Raw genomic sequence first — 23,178 nt, 5'->3', positions numbered from 1 at the left:
ACACACAGAGCTAGGACATCTCCTATCAGAAAAGGGAGTCCAGGAGCTTCCCTGGTGGCGCAGTGGTTGAGAGTTCGCCTGCCGATGCAGGGGACACGGATTCGTGCCCCGGTCCGGGAAGATCCCACATGCCGCGGAGCGGCTGGGCCCGTGAGCCATGGCCACCGAGCCTGCGTGTCTGGAGCCTGTGCTGCGCAATGGGAGCGGCCACAACAGTGAGAGGCCCGCGTACGGCCAAAAAAAAAAAAAAAGGGGAATCCAGAGTCATCGTACTAGGAGCAGCAGGGAGAACATACGACTTAAGATTTTTGAGATTTGACTTAAGAGAGCGAACATCCTCTCCCCCAATCCCACTACCATAACTCATTGTCCCATACAGAGAACACCTGTCTTTGCCATGCTACTTCCCACCCTCGCATCTGGACGCCCTCCTTTCTCCTCAATTTATGCGGTTTCCATGAATTCTGAAAGGACAATTCAAATTCAACCTTCTCCATGAACACCTCTCTTTATTATTGACCTTATAAATCTCATTTTGGGAAAAACACAGTAGTGGAAAGGCGTTGGTTGCAGCTCTTTGTTGCATACAAGCTGTGTTAATTTTGTGCACCTTACTAAACCTCTGTAAGTTTCAGTTTCCCTATCTATAAAATAGGGAATGAAATACAAATCCTAGAGGGTAGTTGCAAGGATTATAGGATAACCTTGCATAATATGGAACATGTAATAAAGACTCAATGAAAATTTGCTTCGTTCTAAAGTTCTGCCCCATATATGGTCTCTACCGCCAATTTAATGCTTTTATTATTCACCGTTTCATACACATATATCTTGACTCCTCGACCAGGCTGAAATCTTTGTGAAGGTAGAAATTTTTGCTATCTATTACACAGAATAGTTCTGAGAAAACTGTAGAATACTAAGCCGTATTTAGTATTTTCTTATTATTATGAATATGATTATTAATTGGTTGCTGGATCACTTGTTGTAACCTTTTAATGAAGTCAGAGAGAAGGGATGACTCTCATCCTCTACCAAGTCATGAAAATAGAACTTCATCGGGACCATGTAGAAGACAGATTCAGATCTGAAGAGCCCCTAAATGGCCCTGGTCCCAGAAAGTCAGCAGCAGGGCTTTAGTAAATAAGTATCAGTGCTACAAAGCCTTCGGAAAGACAAAAATGCCTGGCTTCAGCTAATGCAAAACTAGCAGAGCATGTCTTCTAGTGAGGATATGGCTGCCCTTGTCATAAGCTGGAGTAAGCAAATTCTAAGATAAGGTCTTCCTTTGCACTAACTCAAATGTCACCCACTTAGAGTAGCCCTCTTAGAAAACCCTGTCTAGATGAGCCTCATTCCCCAATCACTATCATCCTATTATTTTTAATTTCCTCAAAATGATTTTTGCAGTCTGAAATTATATTCTTCATTTGTTTGCTATGTCACTCACAGCAGACCATGAGCTCTTTGAAAGCAGGAGCGAGTTTAATTGTTTATTTCTATGTCTTCATGTCAAGGGAGGGCAGTGACTGATAGGCATTAAATAAGTATTTATTGAATTGAATGAATGAAGCTGGTCACAGTCATGGCCCTCTCAGGAAATCAAATCTCCAGTTGACAATCATAAGCAGAAAAGCTTTGTGAAAATGTGTCTTTGTGACTGGTTTTCCTTGAGAGGACAACTCTCCTTTAGCTTATTGAATGCAAATTGGTACAGCAGAGCTTCTCTGAAATCCTAAGTACCTACCAATGAATCAAATATGTGTCATCAGCCAAAGAGCTCTGCCCTTCCATCTCAGCCCTCAAAACTTCCACTAATGATACAATATTTCATAGAAAAGGGTATTAGTCTGTAGGCTGCAAGAAGCTTCCGAATACCTCCAATTTTATTAAATTGCCAGGTTTCAATTGAGATGCTATCATTTTCCCTCCAAAACTTATTTATTGTATTGACTTTTAAAATGTTATTTCATTCTTAACCCGTCATTCCTAACTTCCATAAAAATTCTGAGCATCCTTCAAATCTCAGTCAAGTTCTACCTCCCCAGTGAAAACACTCCCAACTTCACCTTCTTACACTGAATAACTTCTTTGAATTTTCAGAGCGTTTTATATCATTTGCCTCACATGCGCATGACTGCCTAAAAAGTGAACTCTTTTAAGGACAAAACTATGACATGTATTTTTAAAAACCCCCTATTATGTGTAATGGATGCTGCCAAGCTAGTTTCTAAAGTAAATTTTCATTAATCTGTCACAGAATGCTATGTGAAGAACAATAAATCTTTGATAATGTGGGTCCCATTAATTTGGACTGAATTCGGCCACGTAACCATTTTGCACTATCCTTGAAAAGTGGGTTTGGCCAACAAATTCAACAGTAAGAATGACTATGTATTAGGATTCATATTGGGGCCTTGAGGATCAAAGGGGAACAAGACAGCCTTTCCTCAAAAACATGAGCATCTTAACTCAAAGAAGAATAATCTTTCAATAGCCCTTCGTATGCGATCATTGTGCCAATTGAAATAAAATTTCACCATTTCATTAAAGATAATTGGGTAGAGTATATTCTTGACAATTCTTTATCCAGTTTGTGTTAAAATAAATATTTTTATTACTTTCTCAGTTGCAGGTAGAAATGTATGCTACAATTCAAATGTAACCAACTTAGATTGTTCTAATTCATCCAAATTATAGAAATTACCTATACTTAAAACTCTTAAATGATTATTGCTCTTTAATAGGAAATAATAAATAAAATAAGAAATTATTATTCTTACTGTTAAATGAAAATATGGAGGTTCTGTGTTGAGTTTGCTGCTCAACGTATCATGCTTATCTATTACCTAAAACCTCAAACACTGGTAGACCAGTGAACAATATCTGGTATGCTGCTAAGTCAGTAAGAATAACAATAAGCTTCATATGTAGTTGGTCTCGGTCTACCGTTATGAAGCGAAGTGTTGACTGCAAGTTGGTCTCAGTCTACCGTCATGAAGCGAAGTGTTGACTGCAAGGTTTTCAAAGAGCAGTGTCGTTTTAAGTTTTGAGATGTCGCCCAGAGAGTTTACAATCCATGAAGATACTCGATCAGCTACTGTCCCGGCTATTTTAGCAACAATCTGATGGCTAATGGAATTAACTGGCATGCCGCTCTTTGAAGTTATTCATAAAACCAAAGCAATGAGTAATTAAAGTTTTTGCTTTCCCAACCCAAGTATGGTGGTCCAGCAGCCTCACCCTCCCCAAATCAAGCCCTGGTGAAATGGGTCAGTGGGCTTCCAGTGTAACTGTCCACTGGGAAACAGTCTGAGGCAGGTGTAAGAGCAGGAGATTTTAAGTCCTGGCTCTGCTGCTTCCCAGCCACATTTATGTATAGACAGGCCCCAGGTTTTATAACCCTAGTCTCCCATTTGCAAAACAATATGTCCTGCCTAACCACTGTGAAAATGCTTACAAATGGAATAGCCCTGGGCACTTTATTAGTCTCTTATATAAATCGTCATTTGATGCATGACAACTCAAAATCACTCCTCCTGCGCTGGGTGGCACATTCAAGGGGGAGAGTATATGTTTATGATTAAACATCCTAATCTGAGGTCCTAACCCAGCCTCAGAGACACTTTTGTCCCAATCCCTTAGAATTCTTTCTTGATGGTCCGCGGGCGCCCTGAGACTGCTGGGGTTCCAGCAGAAAGGCATAATGTCAAATTAGCAGCTCAATCACTTGCTACCTGAGGGCCTTGGTCCATTACTTACCTTTTTAAAGTTGGTTTCCAAATCTATAAAAAATAAAAATAATACCTACCGCAGAATTGTGGGAGGATTCACGTAAGACACATGGTATGATATCTGGCACTTAGCGACGATGATTGCTATTAGACTCACAGGTTTTTGCAGCTAACATGAAAGTGGGTATCCCACTAGAGTCACACCTGGTTTCAAGTCCTAGTTCCCTCTCTGACTGGCTGTGTGGACCTGGATAATTCACTCAGTCCCTCTGGAGCTTAGTAACTAATCATAACATGAGGACGATAATATATACTTCATGTGTTCTGAATAAAGATCATGTTACATAGTAGAGATGAGAGTGCTGTGCTTATTGTAAAGCACAATGTAAAGGCATCGGCTGCTGCTTGCTTTTTCCATATGAACGAACACACAGAAAACAACTGCAAAGATTTTATTTAGCGGCTTTCTGTGCTTGGCACTTAGAAACAGAGTTCCGTGCATAAGGGCAAATTTTTATACACCTTTTCTTCATACATATTTTACATACCCTTTTTATTGCCCCCTTTTTTAATATTCATAATACTGGATTCCCCACTAGGCACATAAATACATTTATCTACAACACCTCAAAACCAAAACTCTTAATAATATCTGTATTCTTTTACTTGGTATTATTTGCATTTCCACACCACTTAAAAAGTTTAGCTTGTACCAAACTTCACTTGTTTTCTTATCATTAAAGGATTTGAAGGGGAAGGGAAAGATGAAGGAAAAAAATCCAAAACTTCAAAATTGCAATGAACTATTTGATTAAAAAAAAATGGCGATCTAAGGGCAGGTCGAAGGATGCAGAAGACCCATCTGCAATTCTCTGGAACATGACAGGACTCCTCCTGCCACAGGGGTGATGGGCAGGTGATCCAGGTCAGGCATCTGGACCTGGCATTCGGAAGGCCAGACCTCCATTTGTCACCTCTGTTCCTGGTATCATCTGTCGGGATTATAAAACCCTTCCTTCCTCACACTCCTTCTACTTCCTTTCCCCTGCCAGGCTGCATGCGCTGGAATCAGCACTTCCTGTGTGGCGCCCCTCTCTTCTGGATCACAATGGTCAGAACTGTGGCATGAAGACGCATTCCTTGTCCCGGTGCTTCTCACCAGTGCTCTGACCATGCAGTGTCCCAGAGAGGTTTACTCCTCAATGACTTCATGGTTCCTTCCATAACCTGTGGGGGAGAGGGGGAGAAACAAACCCAAACCACATTTCCTCGGTGAATTAAAACTCTCATCGTTGCTCTCACTTCATCATTCAGTCTTGCTCTCCACCTCTCTCTTGGTCTCTGTTCGTTCTTCTTTCTCTCTCTCTCTCTCTCTTTCATCTGCTCTTACTCCCCTTTTCACAGGCACCACTGGGAACATCAATGACCGCACACCAATTGAAGAGAGCCAATGTTCAAAAGCAATCTTTCTCAGGAAGCCCGGTCCAGTTGTAGTACTGATGTCTTTCCACCCTCACTGACCGGAAGGGGTTCCAGGATACACGGTTCATTCCAGAAACAGGGTAAGCTGCAGAGGAGCAACTCTGGCAGCTACTGCTGGCCCAGTCCATCTACTGTTGTACCTAGACACATTTTTGGTGAAAGCACCCATGCTGGGCTTCCCTCCACAGAGTTCACCCAGTTCCGAGTCCGTGTGCATGTATGTTTGTGTATGGATGAGTTTGTGTATGAATATATATGTATGTGTGTATGCATGCATGCACATATGATGTGTGTATGTATGTATGTATAGACCTGTATTCGTGTGTGGGTAATTTTCATGACTGCTACATGCTAGCATCTCCCTTAACATTATTATAAAATGATTATTCAGTTTCTTCAAAGGCCACTCTGGGGAGATGATGCTTTATAAAACTAAGATTTGGGAAGGCAAGAGAATGGCCACTGAGTCAGAGATGATTCCACCACAAGTATCCTTCAGTGGCTTAAATGTCTCTTGTTCTTGGGTATGTGCTTTCCTCCTCCAGTAAAAAAAATAATAATAATAATAATACACAGTTCCTGTTTTTCAAAGGCGTTGGGCTCCCAAAGAGGAGGATCTGCCCATGGAGACTCTGGGGCCTTGGCTGCTGTAGGCTCGGTGGTGCTAGGACTGGCCACTAAACCATGTGAACGGACATCTGGGAGGAGGAGCCTGGGACGGCCCCATACTGCCGGCCATCACAGGTGTTAGTCGCCTGCTGATTATTGGCTGAGGGGCTAATCATGTGCATGCCATGCTCCATCCCTGTAGGCAGGTACTGCCTCTCTCCAAAGGCCCCATTGGAAGGAGAAGAACAGAGTAAAGTGCTTTGAGAGGTGCTCAGTTTTTCTGGGCTTGCAGCTAGCCTTGGGGAAGTGGGGAAATTGTATCCATATAGATTATAAGGGTTGTGGAGAGAGAAGGCATTGTAGGAGCTCTGCTGCATGTGGCTGCCCCCAAACATGTGTGGTGATGAGGAGCTGGACGCTGCATTGCCTGCCTGCATGACATACTGAAACTGGGAAGTGGGGAAGGACCCCAGCTGGCCACCGTAGGCTTCCATCTTGCTGTTGCTAGGCAACGAGGAAGGAGTAGGTATTCCTGAGATCAGGGATGGAGTCCTCTGGGGCATGAAGGTTTCGGAGGGCTGAGGGGCTGAAGCAGTGCCACTCTGGAGCCTGTTGTAGCCACTGTCACTCAGCCCTGGGTAGCTCTGCAAGGCGGCCATGTTGCTTCGGGCACATGGTGGGTAATCAGAGAGGTTTAGGTTACACAGCTGGCTCTCTCGGCAGCCCACGTTGAAAGTGTTGGGGGCCAGATGAAATGTTGGAGGAGAACAGGATGGAGATAAAAGATGAGAAGAAGCTGAAGGGGATGGTGTCCCAGTGCTGGAGGTGGTTGGGGAAGTGCCTGTGCTGCCTCCTGAAAAATAAACCATAAAGACCGTTGAGACATGAGAATCACCTGAAGGGCTTGTTAAAACACAGATCGCTGATTCTACCCCAGAGTTTCGAATTCTGTAGGTCTGGGACAGGGCCCGAGAATCTGCAACAAGTTCTCAGATGATACTGAGGCTGCTGGTCCAAGGACCACTCTTTGGCTAGAGGATGTCCAGGTCCCTTTTATCTCCTAAAATGCCTGAATTTGTATTTGAGAGCGTTGTTCTAATAACCTGGGGATATTAAAACTGGGTTGGTGGCCGATGCACCAACAGACAAAGGGCCAGTTTAACCCAGTCTACTTCAAATGTGTTCTCAGGTAACTTAAGAAGGTCAAAAATGACCTTCCCAAGCCTCCCCTTTACTGGGCTGGGGAGCAGCAGTGCTGCACCCACTTCCTGTCTCATCTACTGGAAGTTGAAGGCAGTGGTGAGTGTCAGGGTTACTGGACCTTTCCTGTGAATTCCAGAATGGGCAGCTACTTCCATAGGGAATCTCCCATGATGGAATTTCTCTATCAGGGCAAGGTTGGGACTTTCCCAGAATTGACGAGCGCTGTGATTCTCAAGGAGCATCTTGTCCTTTAGGTCACCCACAACTCATGCAGGGGGTCCTAGAACATGAGCTGCTATACAAGGGGAAAGGAACTTTTAAGTAGAAGGGAGCAGGAATAAGGTTTTTAACAGTGAGAAAAAAATGTGAATAAAATCATCAGGATTCCAGAAATATAGGGATACAAAGAAACCATCCACAGTGTACCAGGGAGGAAGGTCCAGGTGTGCAAGCTGAGAGGCAGATACCTCAAAGAGAAACCCAAAGCTAATTTTTAGCACAGGAAAAAAAAACAAAAAGCCTTAGCCTACCTCCACAGATATTGTAGCAGTTTTGGCTGTAGAAATACAAATTTAGCTCTTGTTAATGGTTTTTTTCAGAGTTAAAGTTTTCACAAAGCCCAACCAATATCATCTCTTGCTTGGTCAAAAGAATTTCCCCAATGAACTTCCAAGGTAGAACTGGATTTAGATATAAACAGCTCCTGATTTCAGAATCATTTCAGGAAATTCTCCTTCTCTGTTTCTTGTTTATATCTTAAATTCCCTTAAGAGAAGTAAAAAGATTTTTATTCCACAAATTGAGATATGGCCAACATTGTAAATACCATTGGAGAAGTAAGCCAGCACTGACCATGGAAGGAAGGGCATCAAGCCTGATTCTAGGTTCTCTGGCCTCCAGCCAGCTCCTGACCACAGGCAAGGCAGGCTACGTCTTAAATCTCCTCATCTGTGAAACAAGGGCTCCAACTGATAGGATTCAGTTTCTGTCCTTCTCAGAGTTTATGTCTGAGGATTAATTTCCGCTAAAGTGTGAATGGCCAGTAACAAGTACTTTCCGAGGAATCATTTAAGCACGAGGAAGTTCTTGAAGGGGAAAGCTAAGAAGGATGATGGAAAACACACTTCTTGTTTTTGTACCACTGAACAGCCTAGCCTACGGTGACTTAACGCAAAGCTCAGGGGTTCATTTTCTGCCAGCGTGGGGCTCCTCTCTGAGGCGTCCTACACATTTTCTCCCTCTTCCACCCTAAATGCCAGGCACTTCAGTGAAATAAGTGCTACGGCACAAATAGAGAAACTCAACTCCAGCTGTAAAGAGATTTGTGTTTTATGGGATGTGTATCTAGTCTCCTCTCTTTGAAAGTCCGTCCTTGCCCTCCCAGATCTGGTGTTTATGTGGTCCTGGAGGAGACCCCCTGTTCAGCACACTGTACTGTCCCGTGATAGGTATGCTCCATCAGGCCCGAGCCCTAGCCCTGCAGCAGGAAGTGCAAGATGGAGCAGATGACTTTTTACAACCCTAAATGGTTTTCTCGGATGGCCCAAGATGGAACGAATGGTACTGATTTAAGGCCTCAATTGGTTTCACTAGAAAAAAATAAGACGGGAACTATTAACAAGTTACAGGGATTTCTGCTGAGCAGATGAGAGGCACATGTTAAAAAGTTTGTAGTCAGCTTGCTTTGGCTTTCAAATGACACTCACTGGAAATGAGACTTGGTAGCCTGCTGAGCTTCAGGGGGAGAGAGTGCCCATACGAGCTAGTGTTTGAAGAGGGAGAGCAAGCCTGCCCAGGAGAAGGTCACGTGGCTTCCATTCCCTTTGAAGAAGTGCTCTTGTGCACGTAAAATACTCAGTACAGATAACAGCCGTTTTTCAAAGTCCACACAGAGAGAGAAACTATGGCACTCGTTTATGCAGAGAAGCAAACCGAGATACTGAGAAGTCTTTACTCTCTTACGATCTAACAGCTTGTCAGCTGTTAAACAAGATTGGGCGTGCCGGCCAAGTGCTAAATAAGCAGAAGGAGGCAGGCTGCCCTCCCTGTGCATTTCAACACAGCTGCGTAGAGGCCTCTCGTCCTAGAAGAGCCAGGGCCGAGCGGGAGGCCAGGCCACTCTGATACAGAGGGGTCAGAGCTGCCTCTCAAAGGAAAGCAGGCCTCCCTTTCCTGCGTGGCCTTCTCTTCTTTCCCTTATTCCCCTCTGTGCTCACTGGGTCCGGAAGGCTCTACGAGTCTTGACTTAAACTTCATTAAATGGATGAGTGTGGACTACAGAGTCAGACAAGTCCAGTACTGATCCCAGCTGTCTTACTGATAAGGGAACCTTAGCAAGTGAGCCTCTCCAAATAAATGGAATTTTGAATATTGACCTTGTAAGTATGTATTGAGAATCAGATGAAATAATACAGATTACAAAGTGCACACGGGCATAAAAATGTGTTTCCTTTTCTTTTCTCTTCTATCAGTGAAGAAGAAGTGAAGGAAGGGGAAAGGCATCTTAGGGCATTTGGGTCCTAATGGGGATGGCTGTGGCGTGTTGGCCTCTGTCCATGGAGATGAGCATCTCAGCCTCTCCACACTCTGGGCAGCATCATGTCACAGCCAACTGCCTGGATGTAACAGTCTACAGGAGCCTTCAGAACTGTGAATGATGGAGAAGTGGACACCCACCGGGCCCATATCCCCAAGGCTAATCCAACTCTGTTTCCTCTCCAAACTATCGGCCCCTGCCCCCTCACTCCCCACCTGGGATGGAAATCAGATGCCCCATGTCTCCATCTCTTCTCAGATCAGATCAAGCAAAGTGGAATTGAACACAAACAGGTAGGTTGGTGTCTTCCCCACTCTCCTCAGAGGTCTTAATCCACATCTGAGAGGTGACTAAAATGTAATGCTCTAAGTAGCTGAAAACTCTCCAGCCTCTCAGGACCCATCCCCCACCACCACACTTCCCTGCATCCTATTTTACCCACGGCCCGAAGTGAGAAGGTACCCGAAATTCGTACTCAACATTAACTTGCTCCAATATCCAAAGCTAACAGTCAAAATGACCAAAAAGAATACGTGTTTAGCAGCGATTCCATACAAGGGCAATAACCTAGAATAGACTTGTGTACCATGAAGACAAATTAAATGTGACCATGAAAATCCTGAATACCAAACCTGCTGACTTTTGCATCTTTAGATTGATCACTTCCAGACTGTAACATGGAGGCTTTCACGTACAGTTCCCTTTTGGGTTTATGTTGTTGTGCTTTCCGCCCCCTCACCAAAAAAAAAAAAAAAAATCGAAACACAGTGAAACACAACCCCATCTGGGCTAGCGAAGAATAAATCTCCGTGTAATTGCTCGGTGCCACGAACCACACTCTTCTGTCATAGAACTTGATGGCATCTGTTCCTGAGGAGTGCTGATTCACTGTGTGTCCTTGAGTAGCCTTCTTCAAGGCTTTCAAACAGGTAAGAGGTAATACGTCAGCACCCTATGGACCGATCCCAGGGAATAAACCCAGAGGCCATAAAGTTTCATGATCAGAACCCAGTTCATCCCAACTAAGGAATTCCCCTTCGTTGAAATAAGTGCCCTTCTCAAAATGCAAATCTGAAACATTATAGTGCTAATGGGAATTGCGTGCTTTCAATCCTAGAAAGATTCCTGGTGCATCCTTCTCCGTAAAATTTAAAGATATGCATAGATCCAAACCTCTTCCCTTTAGAATAGCTTTTAATATATTCACCCGTTCTCATTTTTCACATGGGTTCTCTGGGTTCTGAGTCTCTCTGCTTTTTCAATGGCCCTATTTCACACCTATCACATTCCCTAGGTGGAATACCCCCCACTTTTTCACTTTCCATTAACTTGCTTGTTTTCTCTGCTACTTGTTTTACTGCCTTTCCTGCTGCGGTTTACATCTGTTGTTATTGTCATTTAGAACTAATCTGCCTCTCTCCTGGCAACAGTACCATTTTCCCACTGAGAGACACCCCCTTTCCCACTCTTACCCCTTCACCTGTACCTCCAGGGAAGGCATGTGACGCACGCCTGGACAATCTAAGCATCCCCACACCCTGCCACAGTAATTAATTCAATGCTATCCCAATTAGAGTCAGTGAGACTCAGTGAGATTGTGCTGGAAATCTTGAGAGAGAGGCACATGACCCTTGCCGTCCGATTTAAGCCTAAAAAGATGCAGGTGCCAGGGATGCTGGTAGCTATGTCACCACCCTGGGGAGCCCGAGAATGAAGTCAGGTGAGAGATGATAATGGCTTGGGGTGGGGTGGTAGCAAGGGAGACTAGAGACGTGGGCAGAATCAAGAACCTGGTAAAGGTTGGATATGGTGGGTAAGGTGGGAGGCAACCGTCTAAGGTGAGTAATGGATAGTGGCGTCCTTCCCCCAGGAGAGGGCGCCAAGTCTGTGAGGTAAATCATGGACTCCATTTTGGATGCACTGAGCATAAGGGACTTCGGGCCCAAATAGAATATGTAACCAATAACCATTTGCTTTAATAGACTGAATTGAGATACTCTCCCCTCCTTGTCAAGACCTCCTCACAGGCATTATTACTTGTCTCAGGGATAAATGAGATCAGCATAAGTTGGCTACCTTTGAAACATTATAATGATCACACAGTAGTTCAAAGACTCCATTCCCAATCTTTTCACTACTATGAATTTGCTCAGTATTTGCTATCTTTCACTGACCAGCCTCTAATTAACACAAATCAAACTGACGAAAATCCCAACACCAACAGAGACCTTCAGGATCCTAATTTTTAACTGCCTGACAAACATTAAAAGACGCAAAGGTGTTGAAATCTAGTGACGTCTACCACCAGTTGAGAAGGGAGGCCTTCTGTAAATGGCAGGTCTCCTTCTATCCACAGATGGAGACGTATGATCCGCTTTGGTGTTCTGGTCCAGGATGGTTCCTTTTCTCACAACAGTTGTCAGATCACTTGGAGATGCCACCCACAAAAACTCTCTCAGTTTTGGTTATGCAAATAGCTCCATTGTATGTGTGTATATATATATATCATCAGAACAACCTCACAGCAACATCAGGATATCATCAGAACAACAGAATTGAACTTGGCTCTTATTTCTTTTTACGTCTTCGTCTGTGTCACCTCACTCCACTTCTGCCAACATAACTTACTTGTTTAGTTCATTTTGTCCTGCCACAAGGAGTGTTCAGGAAAAAGCCATTCCTGAAATATAATTCCTATCTCCAGACTCTCCGACAGTATAAACTCCTTGCTGATTCTAAATGAAGATGTCTGAAAATAAAACCATACCCTTGACTTCATAAAAATGAAATATGGACCTACTATTTAGAGTTCACAGTCAAGTTGCTGACACTAAGCCATCAATTGGATGAGTGAGCTAATTGTGTGTGTGTGTGTGTGTGTGTGTGTGTGTGTGTTAAGTAAAAAGGAAGAAGGTGTGGTGGAAAGGAAAGTGCCCAGTAAGGCAGGAGATCCACTTTGGAGTTCTCAACTTAGTTCTGTCACCACTTAACTGCAGACATGTTACTAGGCTGCTCTACGCCTCAGTTTACTTTTGTGTTAAAGGCAGAGGATAATGAATCCCACGCATTCTTCTCCATCAGAGGAAACAACTTTAGAGAGCATCCATTCAATATGTTTTTGAAAATAGAAGGATTTGGACTTTTTTAAAACCATGGCTAATTCACCTAAGCACATTCCTTGAAATTTTATCAACAGATGGGTCTCAATGAAAGAGAAATTACAATGACAGCAAAGGCAAGAGGGGAAAAGCACCCTGAACTTCACTCAAGCAGAATGGCTGATCCAGTGTCCAGTAGCAGTAACAGCACAAAACTGTCCCAAGGCCACGTGTTTGACATCCAGATATTCATGTGCTTGAAGCAATGAGGTAATGTGGACACCTGGGTGGGTTGGTCACTTTGGATCTTCGGTTTGGTGCCAACACTGCCAATACTCTCTTCACCAAAAGGGAGTTACTACAAAATCAGTCTGCCACTGAAGCTTCCACTAGACGCTCACCACTCTTTACGTCTTCTAAGACACAAAACAGTTCGACACAGATGGCTGTGTCTCTTTTCTTCATTTTATGACTGATACTGTCCAGAGGTACTGGAACGCTCAGTTTTTAAAGGAAGAGGGAATGGGTATTGTTACTTTTACATCCTTTGCTAACGTCAAGAAACCAAACCACATATTTTTTAATAATGAGAATCTGGATCAAGTTCAGTGTATAGTTCAAAAATGTATTCCAATTAAACTATTTAATAGAGTCTTGGCTTTTCCTCTAGCCCCATTTCACCACCATATGTATCCAATAATTCCACACTCCTTTCCCCCCATCAGCATAAAAAGGGACTCAGTGAATAAGAGTGACATTTTGGTCTGAAAGTTCAGTGTCTCTTAAACCATTGTTTCCCACATGTCAATAATAAGTCTTCAGATCAATAAATTTTCAATAGAAGCACCATGAAACCTGCTATGATGTACCCCTTAGCAACGCAGGCTCCCCTGCAGCTTCCCCAGGCATGCACCTGCCCAGTGGGTCCACATGCTGGTGAAATGCAGGTAACCATCCACAACTATCACTCCACATCTGTATCCATGCACATTTCAGGTGGCTGTGCTCCAAGATTTAATCAGATAGTGACCCTGCCTACCTGAGCCACAGTGCCACCAAGTGACCTCATTCATTGTTCATTAAGTACTTCCTGGGTTCCGGGCCCTGGAGTAGATTTTGGGGACACAGCAGTGAACACAATGTCGCCACCAATGCTTGCTCTCAGGAACTGGCAATATCCCTGCCCACCGTCTCGTACCAGCCTCTGTGATACAAACTCCTGCTTAGCTAGAGCTTGGAAAGTCAACACATAAAGCAAAGGCAGATGAGCAAGAAGCCACCTCAGAAATAAATAGGGTCAAGTAAGTGTCTTTGCATGACACGTTTTCATTTATAAAGCATGTTTATATATTAAATATATTAAATGCATTTACAAATGCATATATTGGGGCTTCCCTGGTGACGCAGTGGTTGAGAGTCCGCCTGCCGATGCAGGAGACACGGGTTTGTGCCCCGGTCCGGGAGGATCCCACATGCCACGGAGCGGCTGGGCCCGTGAGCCTTGGCCGCTGAGCCTGTGCGTCCGGAGCCTGAGCTCCGCAGTGGGAGAGGCCACAACAGTGAGAAGCCCGCGTACCGCAAAAAAAAATAATAATAATAAATGCATATATTAAATAAAGCATGTTATATATTAAATTCTTCACAAAAAAGAATTATCCCTCTTTGGGGTGAGGAAATGGACTCAAGAGTAGAAGTAACTCGCCAAGGGTATATAGAGGGTTAGTGGCCATCAAAGACGAAGGCCCAGATTTCCTGACTTCCATAAACCTCTGCCATCTTAAGGGTCACGAGGGCATCAAAGCCACAGTGACACCCTGAATACATATGGACCCTGCTTCTATGACAGCCTTATGAGGAGCAAGTCGCTTCATACGAAGGGCTTCCATTTCTCCTCCACTTATTAAAAAAAGAGATGGAAATTCTGGATCACTTGCCTCCCCGGATCCCTGTGAAGATGTATGGTCTAATCATGTTTTGAATAATTATTCATCAGAACAGCAATATTTCCTGTCCCTGGTGCATTTTCTTCTCAGTTACATGAGGGGAATGAAGACAGTGATGATGTTGATGATGACAATGACAGTTAGCATGTACTGAGGGCTTACTGTGTTTTTAAATGCATTATCTCATTTAATCCTCACAAGAATTTTATTATATCCTCCCACTATACAGATGAGAAAACTAAATGTCAGAAAGGATGAGGGACCTGGCCAAGGTCACCAAGCTAGGCAAGAACAGTGATAAGAGCCTAACCCAAGTTGCCTCACTCCAGAGCCACGGCTTTTAATCACCATCTCCATCTTAAAACCTGAGGGAGTTCAGTAATTTAGGTTACAAAATCTAATTTAGTGTGCAAACTGCTAGAACCTCCCTGAGAAGGGAATATACTATAATGTGTTATCAAGTCCCAGAAGGGGCTCCTACACCACAAAGCCCCAAATTCAAAAACTAGGACTCTATTAATGGCAATCATTTGACAGAACAGAAGGAGCTCCATCTGTAATTTTGATCCCTGTCACTTTGGGGCAAGAGGAGGGTGGAGAGGAAAACTCACAAAGTGTCTGACATTTTGGGAAGCTTTCACCTGGGTACCCAGGTGCATGGGTGCTGCGCCTTGGGAGAGCCAGTGGTTAGACTGAGAAAAGGAGTTGAAATCCGCCCATGAGCCATCTGTACACACGGCCACAGGCTTCCCAACCTGAGCTGCAAGAGAAGGGAGATTAGAAACTGGATGAAAAGCACAAAGCGATGGAAGGAAAAAGTCCACTTCGCCCATGCCCTTGAGATGGGTGTGGCTCCACGTCAGCAAAAAAGGAGAGAGCACAAGTTACAAGATTCAGAGGGGCTTGCGGCAGCTCCCTCCCCACTGTCAGACCTGAGCGACTTATCCCCATTGTTGGGAGCTACGTTGTTTCTCATCTACAAACTAGAATAAGAAAACCGATGAGGCTGCCATGAGTAATAAATGAAATTATTATGAAGATCTCCAAATCCCAAGGGCTACATGAACGCTTAGTGACAGAAATAATCATTGCACCACCATTACGTAACCTTGCTTTTGGGAAGGGAGAGAGAATCTGGGGTGCCAGGTGAAACACTGCCTCTGAAACCTGCTTATTTGCACAAGTGGTGATGCCTTGGTTATTTACGGAGCTACCTAGTTCTCTTCATTCCAGGAGAGTCGGTGTAACTCGTGGCTTGGCTTGGGGCCAGATGTGCTATATTCAGGTCGGCTCCCATTCCCTCCCCAGCGCTGCCTCTAAGCAGAGGGCTTGCCCAGGGCTTTACCTTGCTGCTTCTGCATGGTGGTGAAATCTTCAAAGGTGAGCGTGCGCACAGGGGGCCTCCAGAATGCATAAGTCTCCATGATGGCTTCCAGTCCGGTTCTACACAGAGAAAAGCCAGCAAAGGAAGTTGTAAATAATCCCAAGAAATGCATGGACTTTTAAAAAAAAAATCCTGAAGTGGTTTGTCTGAGAAGCGGTATATGCACAGGCACTGAGAGATACCACCACCAGGGTAAATCAGTCTGGAAGAGCACAGGTACAGATGCCGCTGGATTGCAAGAGAAAGAAGAAATTAACCCAATTCAGATTATCTGCAAGCAAGTCAGAGCTATGACGGAATTTCACTCCAACCTTTCTTCAGAGAAGGTTTGGTCGGCTTGAAAAAAAATGTTAAGTGTGTTAAAGGTCAAGGTCACTGGTAGCATGAATAGAGTTGAGCAGAGGGTAGCACTGACCATTTCTCTAGCACAGGATGATGTGATCGTCATTACCACAACACATTGACACAGCCCGTCCCGGAGTCAACTCCACCACCGGGTATGTGGAGTCCATGAAACTGTCATATTGCTGCGCCTTGAAAGGCTTCTTAAATCCTCTTAAACAGAGACAAGCACCGTAATAGGAATAGGAGAGGTAAGCACTCAAATATACTTGAGTTTCTGCTGCAACAAGAAATACCCACCTGAGGGCACAAAGAGGGTTTGGTCCCAGAAACTAGACCTCAAACAAAAAGACCAATACATTTCTGCAAATGTTTATCTGTATTTCGTAATATAATAACCAAACTGGTCTTCGAGAGTCATGTACTTGGGACTTTAGGAAACATCCCGTATTTTACCCATGTATTACTTTAAGGCTTCTGTTTCATTGACACTAGAAATCCCATTAATTGAACTATGTGCACACTGCCTAATTTATCCTTCAATAAATTCTCTCTATCATATATATGTATATATATGAGATGTTGACGAACATTGTTTTAACATAATTATCCAGGCTATCTGGATTATCTTAGACATATTCTTGCTGATACTCGGTATCCTCAAAACAGAATATTGGCTGGTGCCTTGTTTGAAGCTTTGAACACAGCTTCTGATTATTGCCTCCTCTTTAAAACTAACTGCTTCACTTCTAGCTAAGTGGAAAGAGGGGAAGTTAGGGTAGAGGAAGGTAGGAGAAGGAGGGTGGAGAAGAGTAGGTGGCATAAGTCCTTTCATTGCAAAGTTGCTGGAAAGTAACATGGTGTCCCTTCCTGGAAAAGACAAGCTTTCCCTCTTGAGATGAAACTTATGCTGCCTGTTCTTCTCCCTAGGTAATACATTTCCAGCATTCTCCTCAGTCTGGCACAGCAAGAATAAAGTGAGAAGCTTTACTTTAAGTGAGAACAAATAGCCCTTCCTTATAAATGACTATAAGGTCCCCTGAGGTTCTTCTGTGATGAGCTGCTGATACACTGATTGGCTCTTTGTGTTGGAAAATTTCCTCTCTGAACTGGCCTTACTTGCACAGTTAACTTTCTAAAGTCTCCCCTGGAATCTTGGAGGCTTTAAATACACCAATGTTGGCAAATTAAACTCTGTATTTTTAGAAGAGGTTGAGAGGAGAGGGTGTTGCATGGTGTTTATTAGCTGTTAATCTGTTAAAAGTAGGAATAGAAGACATTTCCACATAGTCACCCTGCATTAACGCTGAATGCAGTACATGAAACTACTTGTGGGAAGAAAGAGTCCAGGCAATTAGGGAGCTCAGAATAATAAGGGGATAGGCAGATAAAGCCATGCTGAGCCTTGATGGATATAAAAAATAGATAGGCCAGGCTTAGCTCTTACTGCCCTGTTTTGGAATGTTGGGGGCTCACCAGAACATCTTAGGATTCCCTTTAATGGCACAGGAGGCTCACTGCAAATGGCAAGGTCTCTATTGTTCCACCTCCTATTCCATTCTTTCCAGCAACATGTACCAAGGATGAGGACAGAATATTAGCTCAAGGACAAAGAACAGTCCTTTCTCATTTCATAATAAAGTGATAGAAGACTGTGAGGTAGCTATAATACACCGATATACTTCCAATGTTATATTTATTAAGGGAATAAAAAATCAACGTTGATTTTATTTTCATAACAGGCAAAAAGACTATGGCAAAGGTATTAATAATTTTATTTAAGTAGTCAATGCTGTATAGGATAGCGACCGTTTCTCCAAATCTAATGATACCATCTTAGATGGAGAGTTATCCAGCCTCTGTTTGAGTATTTCCCAAGGAAAATATTTCGTTTGGGGACAGATCTGTTAGAAAGTTTTCTTTGACCTTGTGCTGAAGTATCTGAGGTAACTATTTCCCTCTGGTTCCATTACCAATGGGTAAATGGTAAGAGTGCCAAACACTTTCCACATCCTCATCAGGAAGACCTTCCTTAACTGTTAAGAACACAATGTGTGACACACCACATATGGACACACCCATGGTCCATCCAGTCCAGGTGTCTTCACAAGAAGGGTCTTTTTGGTGACGAAGTTGGGTGAGGGAGATGACTACCAAAATCTAATGGCTAAGTCCACACATTCCTTACCACACTTTACTAATCTGTTGTGGATCTGTCTGTCATAGATTCAGCCTGGACCTTACTGAATCTATGTATATATTCAGGGTGGATCTCTTTTTTAGGGAATTAATCCTATTTGTTTACTATATGCCACATCTTATTTGTCCTCAAACTCCATTAAGCTTCCTTGGATAGATCTAATTGTTCAGTAGTACTAATTCTATTTATCAGGATTTGGTGAAGTGACACAGCAAGACAAGTATTAGCTAATTCACTCTCCACCAGGTTTTCCACCTCCCAGTACTTAGCACAATGCCTATTACCTGACAAGGCTTCAATTGATAGGCATTAAATTAATAAGTCAAGGAATTATTTGTATTACTAGTTTTATTTATTTAATATTTATTACTATTTTTATTACTGAGTCACAATTTCCTGAACTTTAACCAGCAATCATTTTTTCTAAGCCTAAATCTTAGGAAAACAACTTGATATCAAATCAAGAATCTGAAGACAGAGAGAGTCCTCTAGAACTGGTGACTTGGGAATTGCTTCTACGTATAGCTGTTTGTGCCTTTCTTGACTCAGGTCCCAGAGAGGTTTCAGTTTTCCTTTGGTTTCTTCTTTTCTGGTCATGGAATTTCTGACCTTCAACAGAGTCTGAGTTCCCTAGCAGAGGACAGTCATTTATACTCTCATCTTCTCTTATAAGAATCCTTGCCAACCACCTGTTGACATCTTCAGCCACTTGGATGTCTATTCAAAGTTTATACTGAGCAACACGTTGTTTACTTATTCATCATCACTGTATCCCAGTTTTATAAAACTTTATTTCAAGGTTCTTAAAAGTGAATTCATTGTCTAACAGATAAAAAAAAGTGGTGTTAGGTAACCACATGTCATTAACATATTCCACATGGTGGGCCTCTCCGGGTCTGCTGAACACCAGAGACCTGATGTCATCTCTTAAGCTTCCAATCAAAGATGATCAAATTGGCAAGTGTCCCCCTCTTGCTTACTTTTCCCTGTTTGCTCCAGTGACAACAGAGACCATATCCAAACCCCCTTTGTTAAGTCATTTGGCTGTAATCACCTCTCTGATTTCCAGGTCTCTTCTCTTTAGACTTTTCAGTCTGCTCACTGGCCAAACCAACAGAATGTACTGAAGAGGAGAGAGAAAAGGAAGGAGAGGAAGCAAGCCAAAGAGGTCTTTTGCAAATTGATGATGCCTCGAGATCAACTGATTTGGAAAAATAGCCAAAGTGCAAAGAAATATTCTTCCAACCTTCTCATTCAAAAAAAAAAAAAAAAAAAAAAAAAGCTGGGACCATCCTTTTGAAGTTCAGCAAACATACGATAATTATAACAGTTACAACTACATTCATGAACCTGTTAGGTAACACACCAATGCATAGTTTCTGCTTTTTATTTCTCTTGAGATAGAAAATTATTTTTTATGTTTCTTTCATTTATTTTCTTTGTAATTCTGACATCTGACTCTCTTTGCTGGTGATACCGTTAACAACAGGAACCTACGCTAGGGATTGGTAAGATCACTGGTTATCTCTCAATAGAAGACAGTCAAGGACTAAGGGAAGTCTACTGAGATGGGGTCTTGAAGTCAAAAAGGGGTTATCCAATCAGGAAAACAATTATGTGCTAGGTTCAAGAGATATAAAGGCAAAAAAGACACAGGGTGTTTACCCTTAAGGAGAATCCTGCTCAACAAAAAGATAACAACATGTAAACGACTAATTTCTGAACTGTGTGATAGATGCTACACTGGAGATGTGTAGACAATGCCATGAGGCACTGAGCAAGATGTACTGAATATACCTGGAAAACTCAAGGGGGATTCCATAAAAGGCCAGTTGTTTAAGGTTAATGTTACAGGGCACTCAGTAGTTTTCCACACAGACAAGAGGCAGAAAGAGCTTTCTTAGTAGAGTTAATAGTATATGCAAAGACGTGGAGGTATGGAAGAGAAGGCATGTTCTAGGAACTGAAAATAGTTCAGGGTGACTGGAGCTCCAGGTGTGAGATGGGGGCCGAGGGTGGGGGGAGGCAGGCGGACACCATGGGTATTTATTCCATGTGAGGCGCTTGGATTTTATCCCATGGGCGATACTATGCCCCTGAACTCCTATTCTTTCTCCTCCTGTTCCAACATTTGAAAAGACACAAAACCAGAATATACTGTTCTTTCAAATCTAATCACCATGTGTCAACTTTCTAATCCTTTTCCTTAGACTGTCGTTGGTCCACTGAGGTTAGGTCAAACCTTCCACACATCCCTCTCCTTCACTGGATCTGGAATTCGCTCCTATCTTTAGATTCCTCAGGGTTTTTACTGTCCAGAGATATTCTTAAAGACCTCCCAGTGGAGGTCTGCAAACTGGCAAAAGAGCCATCAATTCAAAACTTGGCTTTAGATGTACAATAAATCTATCTACCTGATGAACTGGATGTCACTATGTGCTTTACAATGGTTTGGACGAACACGTGTCCAATGGACAGATGACTGGAGTTGAGTTAAAATTGTTCCCTGCCCAGTGATTCCCAACTTGGGAACCCTGTCCCCACTTGGAGTCTGAATAGGTAGCGATGGTGGTCCATAAGGAGTTTTCGCTGCCTCAAGAAGGACGATAAAAATCCTTGATAACACAAAGCAGGCTGCCTAAAACATTAAGTTTCTTTGCATTTGACTGGCATGGTCTCACTTTAACTCAGTAATACTAAATCACACAAGGGGCAGATTAGCATAGTGGTTAAGAGCACAAGGTCAGGAGCCAGACTGCCTGGGTTCCAACTGCAACCCTGCCGCTTACTAGTGCAGTGTTGCCTAGTTGTATAACCCTTTCACGCCTAAAGTCTCCCTACCTGTAAAATGGGGATAATGATATTATCCCCTCCTAATTGTAACTTAATAAATACATATTGATTAAAGACAAAATATTTCAAAGCAAGAGAGAAAATACAATGAAAGCGTGAGGACCATTGGTCTAACTCAAGTAAAAGAAATCCCGCCATCTGCTCAGATTGTGATCTGTAACACGAGAAAACACTTTTCCTTCACTGGGATTCAAAGCTGTGTCAGCCCCCTGGCTCTGGATTGAATGTGGAAGGACCTCTACGTTACCTAATTTCATTTCTCATTCTCTCCTCTAAAAACAAAAAAAACGTGTCCCTCAAGCCTCTTTAGGCCTCATTATCTTGCAGATATTTCAGATTCCAATATGTTAGCCATTAAACAGACGTCTATCTGTTAGATGACACCATCCCTGGGCAAGAGCCATAGATAATAAAACAACTGCCAACTTTCTCTGGCAAACCCACATGGCCAAGAGGACAATGGTGGAAAAGATTCATGACAGAGGAGGGAGAACAAATAACAAGGCAGAGAAAAATGTTAAATACTGGTTGAAAGACCGTAAGCCAGGGGACATGAAAAACAACTAATGCCTGGATGAATAGGAGGAGTCTGGCAGGATGCTGCTGCCGGAGTCCAGTATGGAGCCAGCTACCTTGAACTGCAGATGCGGCAAGGCCTGCAGGGGAGTCCAGCACTGATTACTTCCATAGATCTGCCGAATAGCACCCATGCCAGGGATAACAAGAGTATACACAGTCTACAGGGGCTAGTGAGACTGCCAGGAATGAGCAGGATGAGATTGGCTGGAAAAATACAGCCAATGGCTCTAGGGAGAACAAATGAAAATATAGAAATTGAAAGTGAGAGAGATAGTTGGAAAGTTGTGCTGGTTGAAGGAAAGCGAGTGGTCAGCTCCTTGGCTCTAAGCTTGCCTTCAGGAGTGAGTGGGAAATGGAGGTGGACAAGGGCAAGCTATGCCTATCAGAGGAGTGAGACCTCATTCTCTGGATGTTGTCACTGGCTGGCTTTGCAAATTCTAAAAGGTAATACCTCACTGTACTCAGTCTTACCGTCAGTAAATGGGAAACGCTTTACCGATACCGATCAACTCAGAGGTAAAAATAGAAAACTTGGACCACAGATACTAAATGACATGATTCTTACTATTATTTGTATACATATGATTTGATGCCTAGAAATAAATTTACAAGGTTGAACTATATGAAATTGCTAATATCTTCCTATTTTTGACCTACAACTAAGGAAATTTTGTATGTTCAGCTTAATAGCTAGATAAGGGTGTAGACAAGATTTGAGACACTTAGTTATACTAGAGAAATCTACCAACAGATTTATACTAGAGACCCACCCTGTACCTTGACTCCCAGAGAAAAGTTGTTTCTTTTGGATCTAAGCAAGGATGATCTGGCCCTGGGGCTAATCTTTTTTCCTCTTCCCTCCTGTTAACTTTCAGCACTCTAATTCCTCATCTCACAGTCCTCTTTCTGTCTGCATACTTGTCTTTGTTGGGTGTTGTGAGGAGGGGCTGGACCTTGACAGGAGTTCCCATCGTGCCAAGGAGGTGGCTCTTCACTCTGTGAACATGGCCTTGGGACAGCAGCTGCTTAAGAGGAGGCATCACAAACAAATCTTTACTCCCAAATACTTTCCCCACAACCAGTAGAGAGTCCTTCCTTTGGGTTAAGTCTTAGTCTCGTTAAGCATCCTCTTCCAGCAAGTAAATACATCCATTCCTGTGATGCACGAATGGCTCCATTTTTAGATCACCATCCCCCGACACATGTAAGGGACAC

General features: G+C 43.1%; 1 protein-coding gene across 4 annotated transcripts in view; it reads right to left on the bottom strand.

Moving 5' to 3' along the window:
• Positions 1 to 4,169: 4,169 nt before the first annotated feature.
• TBX15 (T-box transcription factor 15) overlaps positions 4,170 to 23,178 on the bottom strand; it is a 102,525-nt gene continuing 83,516 nt past the window's right edge. For all 4 annotated transcript variants that reach the window (XM_060139218.1, XM_060139216.1, XM_060139219.1 and 1 more), the window contains exons 7-8: positions 15,951 to 16,048; positions 4,170 to 6,678 (exon numbers count right to left, since the gene is read on the bottom strand). In XM_060139218.1, the coding sequence (XP_059995201.1) occupies positions 5,894 to 6,678; positions 15,951 to 16,048 (883 nt within the window). In that variant the 3' untranslated portion in view covers positions 4,170 to 5,893. The remainder of the gene's footprint in view (positions 6,679 to 15,950; positions 16,049 to 23,178) is intronic.

Source organism: Lagenorhynchus albirostris, chromosome 2 (genome assembly GCF_949774975.1).
Source record: "Lagenorhynchus albirostris chromosome 2, mLagAlb1.1, whole genome shotgun sequence".
NCBI classification, from domain to species: domain Eukaryota; kingdom Metazoa; phylum Chordata; class Mammalia; order Artiodactyla; family Delphinidae; genus Lagenorhynchus; species Lagenorhynchus albirostris.
Note: the sequence above shows the minus strand (reverse complement) of the source record. Positions and strands in the feature narration are given on the sequence as shown.